Raw genomic sequence first — 12,883 nt, 5'->3', positions numbered from 1 at the left:
GGAGTTTAAGAGTAAACATTTTATTTTAGATTAGATGCACAGAATTAGCTATAGGCTTCAACAACTCACCAAGTCGCCAATTCAACTGGTTTAACATTGTTAGGACGTGGCGCACGTGGGAACTGTTTCTCCACTGGGGAATCACTTCCCATCTTGTGTTACCCAACTGGACCAGTGCCGTCCTTTTCCATGGGAAGGAATTTCCCCCGCCAGTGAGTTTTGCATTCTAACTTCACCTTACTGTTTAATCAACATGAAAGAAATACCTTAAAGGTCTCCTCCCGGTCCCAGAGAAGTGTAGATGCAAGAGTTAGAAACACTCTAACAAGCATCTGCAAAGCAGCAAAACTGAATTCCTGCCAGTTTTTACTTGATCCCAGGGCTCCATTGGCTTTTGTTTTCTGTTCAAAAAGAGGAAATCATTTCCAGCATTGTACTGCTGAGGTAGACTGTGTCACTCGGCAAGGTCCTTAGAGAAGATTTAAGCAGAGCTGTTTTCTCTACACACATTCATGCTGGTGCCTCTGCTTGAAATGTGGAGTTTGCCTCTCTTGTCTGCACAGCTCCTCAACATCACAAAATAAAAGAGTTTTCTTGGGCATTGTCACGCTGAGGTATTTTCACTTCTTTCACTGCATCTGGTAGCACATAGCCTTTTCCAGAAGACACTCCAGCTTTCAAGGCTGATGGCCAGCTTCGGGTCTCATAGTAAGTTGATAACACATCAAAGACTGTCAGAACAGAGAGATGTACCATGCTGTGATACCAGTATCAGTCAGCAAGCTCTACTGCTCCGCTGGCTGCAAACCATCAGGAAATTATAATAACGGATCCTAGAGAAGGTTAGCATGGGGTTTGCGTTCCCTCTCATTTAAAATCTGATGAGCAAGCATTTAAGGCAGCTTATCTAGAAGCAGATGACTATTTTGAAGATGACTTTGGGGAGCTCTGCCTAGAAAAAGCAGAGGCCATGTCAAATAAAGGAAGATGCCCCCAGTCACCACTGTGACTAACTTGTACTGCTGGTCTGTGCTGCTGATGACAGTACATCCATGGTGGGTCATACCTGATGTGCTTCCACCATCGCTTCTCAGATGCTGTGTCTCCACATCAGGGCTCCCTTGGGACACAGTGGTCTCTAGCAGCTAAGCTTGGTGCTCTGCAGAGTCCTCAGCCACCTCCTCGGCCTGGTGCCAACAGAGATGGCAACAAAGTCCTCATGCCAGAGGCAAGAACTTACTAGAGCTGGCCTAGGACATGAGACCCCCCCCATAGTCCCTAGCAGAGAGGCGTTCACATTACAGAGCCACAGACTACCTGCAGAGGTGGAGGAGCATCCACTGATGTCACCAGGTCATGGTCAGGACATGGAGCCATCACAGTGGTACAGCACACGAACACTCCACCCTGGTGTTGTAAGCCCTGCCTTGACTGAACCTGACACGGCCTGAAAACTTCTGTCCTTCTCCCTTGCCTGGGACCTTGTGTAACTTGTAGCAACAGCAGCCTCCTCACATCTCCCCACACCAGCTGTTCACTGCTCTGTGCAAAGCAAGAGTGATGCAAGTCCTGCTCCTCTGAGAATGGGCTGATGCAGAGAAGCACACAAGACCTTAAAATGGGAGCGGCATGGATAAAACCTAGTAAGAAAAACTTCTGCTTCCAGTGTTTTTCCCATTACTAAGCACCAGGCCTCCATTTTGAAAACTCTGCTGCTTGACAGCCTCCCCCGCTCCTGCAGCCCAGGCAAGTTATAGGACATGGCTTAGCCTCTCACCTTGATTAATTGCCAGTGTCTCTGAGTGGTAGTTCTTGGTGTTAACAGCTTTCACCATATATTCCCGAATGGGGAGGCGGGCTGTTTGCAAGGACTGCTCTTGTGCCCTTTGCAGAGTCAGCTTCTGCAAGGTAAACAAGAACAAGGTGCCCAATGTGCACAAACTTGCACGTGCAAAGCAGGCACATCATTGTGGATACAACCAGCTACAAAGCCGAAAACTGCTCTGGAGCTCATTTCACCCAGACTGCTGCAGTCTCTCTCAGCCTGGTACTGGGTCCAGGCAGAACCCTGAGGAAAAACGGATGATGGCACAATAGTTGTCTCAAACTGAGGCGGCAGCAGCACTGGGTGCTACCAATGGGACATCTCAGCTCTCGTGAGAGAATGGGGCAGACAGCACCTTCAGGTTCCCACAGGCTACCACCCACCTTGTGAATACTTTCATCCACCAGGCCTCCAAGGACGTACACTTTACTTGGATCAACATCTTCAAGGACTAGAAACAAGAGAAGCACTCACTCAGCAACATGCAACAGTAAAATCCTGCACCACACCTTCCCCCAAGACAGACCCTACACTCATGAGAAAGCTGTAGCCAGCCTCACACTTCACACTGGAGCCTCAGGCCGTGCAGGAGGCTGAGGCTTGAGATGGAAGTGTCTGCCTGAATCCGCAGGCAGACTGGAAGGGAGAGATCAGACACAACCCAAGAGCACAGAGTGCTGGAGATACCACACACTGCTCCCGTGAACCAGTGTCTGTTCTGAGATGTGACTGATACGGTCAGCTGTGCTCCACAGACACCTCCCCAGTCTCAGAGTCGGCTACTAAAACCTTCCCCCACTCCTACCACACTCTTTATCAGATTAAGACACTTGCATAAAACAAGAAAGGGATCTACATCCCCAGGAACATGTGGCCGATTAGAAATGGAGGAAGAGGACAAAATAAACACAGCAGCAAATTAAGCAATAAAGGGAACGTTGTAGCTCCTGCGTTAGAGAAAGATGTAATTTAGACTGTATTCAAAGCTGCCACAGCATCTCCACTTTGCCACTTCGTAGTATTACAAACTGCAGGGGAACTACACTCAGGTTTTAAGTTAAGTCTGCTGCAGATGACACACAGCCCTGACTCAAAACCTCATTCCCTGTCGAAACAGATTGAGATATGAATAGATTTAGCACCAGACCTAAGAACACAGTATATCTCATGCAATTCGAGACAGTGAATGCTTGGAATTGAATAACCTGAAGTAAGAAATAGTCTTTAAAAAAAAGATCTTAAAAATCAACCTTTTGCCCTAGTTTCCCTGTGCCTAAAGCAAGCATATTTACCGTTCTCAGAGTCAGGAGTGAGATAAACAATTGCATCTAAAGGAAACAGGTCCAGGTAACTTTCTTGAGTTGTATCCATCTGAAAAATGCAAGACGGGAAGAGAAGCAGCCCATTAGCCCAAACTCCACCTGACAGAGCAAAACCCCCTCTCAGATACGGAAATATACCAGAACTGACACTACTGCTTTAGGTGTTTAAACTCCTACAGGTAGAGTGGGCTTTTTAATTTGGAAAAAGTTTCTATATGGGCACTGAACAATACATATCTCAAGATCCATTAAATTATCTTCTCATAAAAATTCCTAGACATGGTTTGAGGAAGGGAGATCAGCAATAGTTGCCTAATTTTAAATGAGATCCTAATTCTTGAGAGATTCAGGAATCTCCACTTCAGGTGGTTTTTTCCCCTGTTACCAGATGCAACCCCACATGCGCTGTAGAACACACAGCTCAATGTCACTGCCACAACCTGTACGTGTGGGCTTTCTGCTAAGTCAGGCCAAGCTCAGTACAAAACTCAGGAGAGGAATGCGTGACCTGCCCAAAGCCTGACCAAACTTATGCATCTGCCTGTCCCCAATATCACATGTCTCTCTGCAGAAGTAGCATCTGCAGAAGGATTTCTCCTCCTGCACACAGGAGGGACACGAGCTCCAACCAGGTGGCCTTGCACATCACCCCATTATCTGTCAGTTCTTGTCTCCTGCCAAAGGGCAAGAATATCTGTCCTTAACCACTGTCACTGAACTGCATTCCCACCATCCCAGCCCACCTCTGCCTGTTCTGGGCCAGCACTGTGGCTGTGGGGTGCTACGAGCCTTAAAAGCACTATGGTCAGAGACCCTTACCAAATAATTGGAGAAGCCGTCGTTCATGCGAAAACACTCCTCATAGATCAACGAGCCCACCACAAACTCCGTCAGACAGAGCCAAAACGGCTTCTTGGCCCGCCTGTTTGCCCCATAGAGTCTCCTGATCTGGGAGGCGAGGCGGCTTGTTTCCTTCCAACAAATAACAAACACAGTGACCCACAAGCCTAGGGGCAGGCTCCGTTCTGGGCCTGCAAACATCCATCATGCCTGTGTCACCAGCCGGCTGCTGAGGTTGTTCTGGGGGGTACAGCTCAGCTCCTCTGGGTCTGGAGGAAACCCAGAGAGCCAGCTGGGTGTGCAGCCAGCCCATGCTGGAGACCTGGCAGCCCAGACAGCATGGACAGAGATGGGAGGGGAGCACCCAAGGCTGAGCTCAGGGGAGCTGCTGTAAGTGCATCCTCACACATGCCTGCTCGAGCTGAGCTGGAGGGTTCCTGACTTTGCCAGCACAAACAGAACAAACCAGGGACCCGCCCCAGCGACCTCCTCTCCCTCAGCCCCACTTCAGAGGGCTCCCCTTTGCTCCCTCCCAGCGATCAGCACAGGGCAGGACACGGCACAGCAGAAGCAGAGAAGGACAGGGAGAGGAGAGGAGCAGCCAACCGATCCGCGTCAAGGCTGCGAGGGGGCACGTCCAGCACCTCCGAACGGCGTCCAGGCCGCCGCAGGTCCCCCGTACCTTCTGCGACATGCGGTGGACCAGACCGAGGTCCACACAGAGCCGGGGCCCCGACGCCCGCGCCTCCAGAAGCCGTTCTTTCACCAGGGCGGTCGCGGCCCTCCCGCCGTCCTGGCCGGCAGCACCTGGGAGGCAGAGTAGAGAGAGGGCAGCGCCGGGCCCGGGCCCGGTCCCGGGCCCCTCAGCGGGGCCGCCCCACTCCGCGCCTCACCTCGGTCCCCGGCGTGCCGGGCCCGGCTCCGCTCCCGCTCCTGCCGCCGCTTCCTCCTCTTGGCCGCCAGGACCCGCTCCCAGCGCCTCCGCTTCCGCAGCGCGTTCCTCTGTGGAGCAGTGGGGCCTCAGGCCTCGGGCTTCGGGCGCCGAGCCGGGCCCGCCGGCCCCCGCCCTCCCCGCGGCACCTACCGAGCACGGCGCCACGCCGCCCGCCCGCCCCGCGCCAGGGCTGACGGCCGAGGGGTCGATCTGCAGCAGACGGAGAGCCTCACAGGCAACCGCTGCCTCCCCCTCGGCCTCCGCCGATGGGTACCCGCCATCGCCGCCGCCCGCCATCGCCACTGCCGCCGGCGCTCCGAGGCGGGGCCGCAGCCGGGGCCTGGCACGGAAGGGGCCGGGCCGGGCCGGGCCGGGCGGGGCGGGGCCCTGCTGTGAGGCCGGGCCAGGGGGAGGTGGATGGGGCCAGGGGAAGGCGGGAAGGCCAGGTGGGGTGAGGCCCTGAGGGGAGGACGGCCCAGGAGCGGCTCCCTGCTGCGCGGCCTGCGGCTGCGGCCTTCCCGCCCGCCCGTGAGTAGGGGCTCGGCCCGGCGAGGGGGGCGCCCCGGGCGGGGGGAGCCGCCCCGTGGGGCCGGGGCCGGGAAGGCGGCAGGGCCGCTGTGCGGAGGGATGTCCGAGCGGCGGTGGCGAGCGGGCGCTGTTAGCTCCTGCCCCGTCCCTCCGGGCAGCCTGGGCCGGGACCGGTGGCGGGGCCCGGGCGGCCCCTCCGCGGGAGGAGCGGCGGAGCCGGGGTGTCCCGCCGGCCTCGGCCTTCGCGGAGCCGTCGGGTTTCGTGGAGGCCGCCAGTCCCGCCCCGCGGCAGTTTCTCCTCGGTCGCAGAGGGGACGAACCTGCCAGGCCCTGGCGCCCCGTCCCGCCGCGAAGCTGCTGCTCCCTGTCACGCACCCGGCGGCCTCCGGTCCCCGGCACTCGCCATCCCAGCGACAGAGGGAAACCCGCCGGGCCCCTCCATGGGCTGTGCAGGGCTGCCTGGTTCCCAACGGGGCGCAGGGCTGACCCTGATGTGGTGGGAATCTGCGCTCTCAGTGGCCCTAAAGCTACTTGTTGCACTTACCCCCTCAGAAGTTTCATTTCTAAGATGGTTTTCCTATTTATACTTGCTTTAGTGTTTTTCTTAGGATTTTCATTGGTGGTACCTGGATATGTTCTGGTGCAGCATGTACAGCTGTTTCAGTGTCCTTGTTCCTCAGCAGCAAGCTGAGGTGTCTGTGTCCCGGTTATCATTGTTGTTCGTTTATGCTGCAGTAGTGTGTTGGTGTTTTGGGCCAGAATTTGAGTATAAGCCAAGCAAGAACACTCACAGAATGTGTGATCCAACACATTTAGTTTTCCCTAAAAAACTGTGAGGGACACCCTGCGGTGGTGGGGGTGACTGGGGATGGTGCGGTGTTCCTGGGAATGCTCAGATCTGCTGTGGTGTGTGATGGAGAGTTGGGCGGATGCTCGAGGTGCCCTCCGAGCAGGGTGCCCACGCTTGCACCAGCTGCCCAGCGCCGGGTCTCTTGCGCTCTGGCCCAGCCCCACTGTCTGTCAAATGCAGCTGCATCGTAAAGCCCTTTGCAGCAGGGTTGAACAGCTGGCAAGGCCTACAGCCTGGGCACGGCAAGACCACAACTTCTTATAGTAATGGAGCATTACAAAGGGTGAAACAGTCTTTCGGTACCAAACCCTTTCCAGTGGTTCTGGCATAAAATTGCTGTTTGCTTCAGACCTCCAGAAGGCCTGATTCTGGTGCCATTGATTGTTCTGCAGGAGAGGAGGTGACTTTGCTTGGAAGAAGGCCGACTGGCAGAAAAAAAAGGCTTTGAATTTATTCTTTGTGCTCCTTTACTGAAGGAGATCTGTTAGGGCCACCGCTGGATGTCCGTGTGATGTTGATCTGTGCAGATTGGTGGGAAATGCCTTTTAAGTTTGGGAGATGCTGCAGGTTGGTGCAGATGGGCTGATCCATGGCTGGTGAGGGCTGCAAGGAGGAGGAGTGGCTGTGGCCTGCAGCTGAGATGGTGCATAGAAGTGGGGCAAGGGGACATGACACTTGCTGTGTGCCCACACAACAGCTTAGGGCTACAGCCAGGAATGGGTCTTGGGTTTCCTTTCCCAGAGCACTTACTGCCCTGCTAATGGAGCAGCAAGTGGCTTACAGCGATAGAGGTGCCTGAGTCCTGTCAGAAAAGCAGGAATAGCTGAGGAAAAGTCCTCCCTCCGCAGGCTGACAAGGTAATACGTGTCCTTCCAAATAACAAACTCCTCCTTCCTCTCTCCCCAGCTTCTGCCTCTCCTAGCCTCAGGGGGGCTCTGGAGCTGGCCCTGGGTGGCATATAGCAGCACCAAGGAAGAGAATGCTGCAAGACCTATTGGGCGGTACCCGGTACCCAATAAGAAGGACATGCCGTATGACATCGTGGAGCTCATGGAGGAAGTAGAAATGAAGGTAGAGGAGTTCTGCTGCAAAACTCCATCTGTGGAAAGGGTCCAAAGTCCAAGTCGGTCATACACCCTAAGAGAGCAGTTCTGGTCCAGTTAGGTCTAACACAAACCTAATGGGAGACTGAGATGAGCAGCACTTCTTTAGAAGCTCCTTCCAGTCTACAGGATGGGAATTTTACTGGAAATCCTGCAGTGTGTTGGCAGGATTGTAAGTCTCCCTGGTTCCATGAGACTAGTGCGTTTTTTCAGATGGCATCTTGTGCACGGAATTAGCTGGAACACTGACATGTATTTGTTTTTCTGGGACAGCATCTGTGTTTACTTGAGACGCTATTAGGAGTGTTTTTAACACTTTTAATGGAGAGAAAAAAAAGAGCTGTTTTGATTACAGTATTAAAAGGCTTAGGGGGTATTCCTGCTTTTGAGCTTTGACTTTTTTTTTTCTCCAAAGCTAAACAGGGAGCACAGTGGCAGAACAGTAAGCCTAATGCATAACTGTGTATAAGGGGAAAAAGAGGGAATTGGACAAGAATTTCCTTCCCTGCTGCTGCAGAGAAGGAATGCCACACAGTCCTTCCTGACAGCTAAAACACCAGCAGCCACAGCTCCACAGAGACTTCTCTCTTCCAAGAGCTCGTCTCAGGAGAGTTCTGGTCCATGCCTCCCTGTCCTTCCTGCCAGCCCATTGAATCTGTGCTCTGCTACTGTTGCAGTGGCCCTGGTGAAGTTTGCATAAATATGATGTACAGAGGAAGAGTCAGCTCAAATGTCACATGCTGTGACACAAACCCCTGTGTGTGCTGAAGGGGTCAGCACAGACCTACGTGCTAGGATCCCATCAAACTAGCAGCCTTGGATATCCAAACAGGGCTGCCAACCTCTGTTGCCAGAGGTTCCTCAGTAAAGTAATGGGTTGTGGACAAAGAGGGAGGAGCCTCCCCTTGGTTAACGAACAATAACCAGATGGGTAAGACAGGAGGAAGGCACAGGCAGTGTGTGGCAATGGAGGGAGGTTGCCAGAGGACTCTGTGACATATGGGCAACTCTACTTTTCCATGAACACCCTCAAGAACAGCAGCTGGTAGGCTGGTGGAGCTTGCAGGCAGTGAGCACAATCACAGCAAACACAGACTGTTTAGAAGGGCAAGTAGGCAGCCAGGCACTGAGGCTGAACCTCTACTGATAAATACCAACTGCTGGGACCCAGGCATGGGTGGATGCTGCATCGGCTGATCGTGTGTGTGAGAGGCAGCAATCGATTCTCTGGGAAAGGCAGCCCTGCACGCCATCACAGAGATGGACCAGGCTTTAGCAGCTGTCTGCTATTGGGGGCAGAATGGGGAGAGTAGTAGAGCACATATACACCCACTGTGTATCAGCACCTTAAACAGCGTGCCTGTTCAGATGGGGCCAGCCCTGTCTTGCATCCTGTGATCTCAGAGGGAAGAGGAGAGTTACAGAAGGTTTAGGATGGTCAAGTGGGCATAGCAGCATCTGTGCAGGAAGATCAAGTGGAGACAGCCTCTTGGTTTGTAAAGGCGCTTGCCAATGTGACTGTGGGCATTACTGCTGTGGCTGAAGTGAGCAGGGCAATGCTATGAAACTGCAGCAACACCTCATTAAGAACCACATCGTTACATGTTCAGTCCTATGCATAAATAGGCTCAAAGGGCAAAAGAATGGGTCTGCAGAGATTCCCCAGCACTGCTGTGCTAATAAATGGTTGTCTAAGCCTAGTGCATTAATGTCGCCATCTGCGTTAAGTTACAGTTCTTGACTTGTTTTTCTTTTTCCTTGAACAGGCTGGACTTCTGCCCAATGTGTTCAAAGTCATGTCTCACTGACCTGCTGAATTCAGAGCTTTTTTTGCTTATTACAACGCCATTATGCACAAAGACACAGGTAAACCATACAACCACCTCAGAACTGCCCTTCCCTTTGTAGATGTGAAACATTGCTAGAAGCGACACTTCTGACATCCTCTGATGTATTGCCTCACTGTGCCTTCTCCCAGCCCATAGTAACAGCTGGCAGAGGCTGGAATGGTGCAGCTGCTTCTGGCTTCACTCCTGTTGAATACAGCTTCATAGTCTTTAGCCGGTGGTTAGAAAGCAGCTCTCAAGCCAAGCTTTGCTGCCTCACTGCACCGTGCTCTAGGTCATGACAAAGAAAGGATGGGCTGCTGCCGAAGGGAAGAAGAGCCGGAGCAGAGTGTGCTGGAAGGGCATGGACCGAGGCAGTGGTTTCATGGGCAAGGCTGCAGCCCCACACTACCAGAGCAAGGTGAGCAGGGTAGGTCTAGATTTCCCAGGCAAGTCCAAGGGGACGAGGCAGATCCGCAATCAAGCCAGGAAGTTGGCCTGGGGGTTAGTCAGGTTCCAGACCGGGCACCACAGACACAGTGAGGCTCAGGCTGGGTCATAGCCATGGGCCGATCATGAAACAGCTTCCAAGGGAGGGGCAGGTCCTTGCTGAGCCTGCCTGCAGCTCTGCCTTCCCAACAGTTCTTGCCAATGAGCTGACCATGAGCAGTGCACAGAATTTGTGTGAGGGAAGATATGCCCTCTGTGCCCTGCCACACTGCGCCAGGGACTTTGAACCCTGGGGTGTCCCTACCCTACAGCAGCAGGGAGAGGACCAAGGTGCTTGCTGTGCACTGGCATGTGGAAATGAGGGAGGGCTGGCTGCAGCAGTGCCCTGAGCAGGGCTGTAGGGAACTCTGCATGGCTCTCCAGCCTTTGAGGAAACACGGTTTGAGGTATGCGGGTTCCTCCCTCATTCTTCCCATGGTACAGGGCAATGAAGGGCCTGCTCTCCTTGCTTTTGCTCTGAAGGTACATTAGTAAAACCAGGATTTTGTAAAAATAAGCTGGTGCATGTAGTCAGCAGGAGATGAGGGCTTGGGAGGAGTGTCTCGGCAAGATCTGGAGGCAGTGAGGAGTGCAGCCTTACGCCTCTCCCACATGATATGTGCAGGCTCTGTGTGAAGCTTTCTGCTCTGCTTGTGCTGCTGGAGTGAAGCCATGCCCCTAGCTATATGAGGGTCTGTTTTTCCTTTCTCATTCCCATGCTTTCATTTTTGACTTGAAGAGTAGGACTATTTTGGATCCCGTCTTTTTCAGCATCTCTCCTGCAGCATCACGCCATTGCCACCTGCTGGCACTGAAGCAGAGCAGTAAGGCCTCTTCTGATTTTTTTACCTGGGAGGTTTTAGTAGTGTTTTTCTTGCTCTTAGAAGACACTGGTTTTATGGAAAGCAGAGGCTTTTGTGGGGAGGAAGAGACCCCGACCTTCCCTGCGAAGTGTAGTTTTAGAAAAAAAAGTGCTGCCAATTCTCTTAAAGAAGGCAAAAAGCATGAGTGCTGATACGCAGCCAGGGAAGTTCCTCAGATCCTGTGCACAGTCCTCTTGTGAAGCTGTTTGTGAAAATGATGAGGATTGGTTCTGAGTATAAAAAAGCACAGCCTTCTCCACAGCTTCTTTAGAGCAGTCACAGAGCTAGATACTCTGTAGAAGTTGTGGTTTGTCTGTCTGGTGGTCACTAGAAGTTCTCAAAGCCCCAGTCCTAGCGTGCCTCGCTGTTACTTTTATTTTTTTCTTCCTGCCTTCAAAAGCTGCCAGTAATGTTTACTTGCCGAAACCTGCTTAGCGGGTTTTAGAACATTGCACTTCTCTGTGAAGCGGCAATAAAGCATCAGAGGAAGAACAGACAACACGCTCCCGAGCCATTTGCCTCCAAGACATACACAGAGAAGTACCAACTGAGCTTCCTACTCGGTGAGCAGGTAATTTTGCTTGTCTGAGTTTTCCTGTTATGCAGAATTGTTGTTTCTCTGTTGACAAAATCTCATGCCCCTCATCCTAATTGGGTGCCTCACGGGCAACTATACAGGTAAATTAGTCGCATGGATGATCATAAAGTGACAGAGTGGTTTGGGTTGGAAGGGACCTTTAAAGATCAGCTAGTCCAACACCCCCCCCTGCCTGCCATGTGGTGTTCGACACCTTTCACTAGATCAGGGTGATCAAAGGCCAGTCCAACCTGACCTTAAACACTTTAGGGGTGGGATACCCACAGCTTCTCTGGACAGCCTGTCCCAGTGTCTCATCACCGTTGTCATAAAACATTTTCTTATGTCCAATCTAAACCTACCGTCTTTCAGTTTAAAATGGCTGCCCCTCGTCCTGTCACCTAGGAGCTTTGGTTGCAGTGTCTCCTTGCACACTCTCTGGAGCTCTGTCTCCTGGGCTGTACTGCAGGCAGCCTGTACCCAGCACCGTCCCTTCCCTGTTGCCCCAGTGATTCTTGCTGTGGTGGTCATCTTTAACAGCAAAGTCTGCTAAATCTTTTGCTGTCCCTGTAGGGCGACTGAGCAAGGCAGACAAAGAGCTTGTAATTGTGGCTACAGGTGTGGTGAATAGATGTCCCTGCTGTGTGATTGCACATGGAGCACTTCATCGGATATATTCCAAGCAGCCAGCGCTGGCTGACCAGGTCAGTGGGGTGACAGCAGTGTGCACCTCGCCTCCTTCGCGTGGTCCCCTGGGAGGTAGGAATGGCCCTCTCATGTGCTTGCTTTCTTACCTGAAGTTTTGATCTTCGGTCTATATTTTGAACCTTTGATCTATGTAGTTCCCAGCAATCTTGAGCAATTTTGACATGTCTGGGACCCCAACGCAATACTTGTGCCACTAGGTTTATTGGTGAGCAGTGGCCAGTGAGAGCAGGACCCCGAGGTGGGGGTCTGTGTATCTTCATCCACCTTCCAAGAAAGATTTCGGGAGGGATGGTTGACCTGTAGAGCATTCATCCTCCTGCCCACATTCTTTGCTGTTTTAATCTGGTGTGTGGAGGAACTTGGTACCAATGGGGAGCTGCAGTGTCCTGGTGGTGTTGGGTCCTGTTTCAAGTACTTCTCCACAGTTTTGTCTCACCAAAACTGCCATAGCCCCTGAGACAAGAAGGGCAGTAAAACTGATGAGTCTTTTGATGGTAGCCAGGATGTCTGGTTCAGGTGCCAAGTAAGAGCCATCTCTCTGGCTTGTGGAGAAAAGAAGGTGGCCAGCCAGGCAGACCATTTGCTCGGTCCATCTGTGCTACCTCTGGCTTCTGCTTTCTCACAGGTCATTGTGAACTGGAAACTCTCTGACCTGAGTGACCAGGACCTGGCAATGCTGGAGTTTGCTGTTGCAGTCTGTAGAGCCGATAACATCACTGAGGAGCACTTCCAGAAGGTGGGGAGGCACAGTTTTGACCGTGAAGATGCCTGGGACGTAGGCACGATCTCTGCATTTTTTGCCATGTCCAATCGCATTGCTCATTATATTGACCTGCGCCCAAACAAGGAGTTCTATGCCATGGGCAGGAGGGGGAGCCAGGAGGGGACACGGAGCGCGCCTGACAGGTTGCTGATGCCCGTGCAGCCTTAACGTTGATCAAGCTCTCCATTTGCAAGCTAGTGTGGCTTATTCTGAGTGTGCAAAGGGGTTAAGAGATTAATGCCAGAGGGTTGCCAA

The 12,883-nt window shown here is 52.8% G+C and overlaps 1 protein-coding gene across 1 annotated transcript; it reads right to left on the bottom strand.

Moving 5' to 3' along the window:
* Window positions 1-5,370, bottom strand: TRMT10B (tRNA methyltransferase 10B). The gene is made up of 8 exons (XM_074569201.1): window positions 5,072-5,370; window positions 4,881-4,989; window positions 4,670-4,794; window positions 3,967-4,119; window positions 3,118-3,196; window positions 2,209-2,276; window positions 1,778-1,901; window positions 1-731 (listed from the first exon to the last, which is right to left on the bottom strand). The coding sequence occupies exons 1-8, from the start codon at window positions 5,216-5,218 to the stop codon at window positions 574-576; spliced, it is 963 nt and encodes a 320-aa protein (XP_074425302.1). The 5' UTR covers window positions 5,219-5,370; the 3' UTR covers window positions 1-573.
* Between the last annotated feature and the right edge of the window lie 7,513 nt (window positions 5,371-12,883).

Source organism: Larus michahellis, chromosome Z (genome assembly GCF_964199755.1).
Source record: "Larus michahellis chromosome Z, bLarMic1.1, whole genome shotgun sequence".
NCBI lineage: Eukaryota > Metazoa > Chordata > Aves > Charadriiformes > Laridae > Larus > Larus michahellis.
Note: the sequence above shows the minus strand (reverse complement) of the source record. Positions and strands in the feature narration are given on the sequence as shown.

Excerpts from the sequence above, each read along its gene's own strand:
- TRMT10B (XM_074569201.1), bottom strand. The coding sequence starts at position 5,218 with ATGGCGGGCGGCGGCGATGGCGGGTACCCATCGGCGGAGGCCGAGGGG. Across the intron at positions 4,120-4,669 it reads TCCACCGCATGTCGCAGAAG|GAAACAAGCCGCCTCGCCTC; the intron begins GTACGGGGGACC and ends ATTTGTTGGAAG. Across the intron at positions 732-1,777 it reads GACACTGGCAATTAATCAAG|TCTTTGATGTGTTATCAACT; the intron begins GTGAGAGGCTAA and ends CTGTTCTGACAG.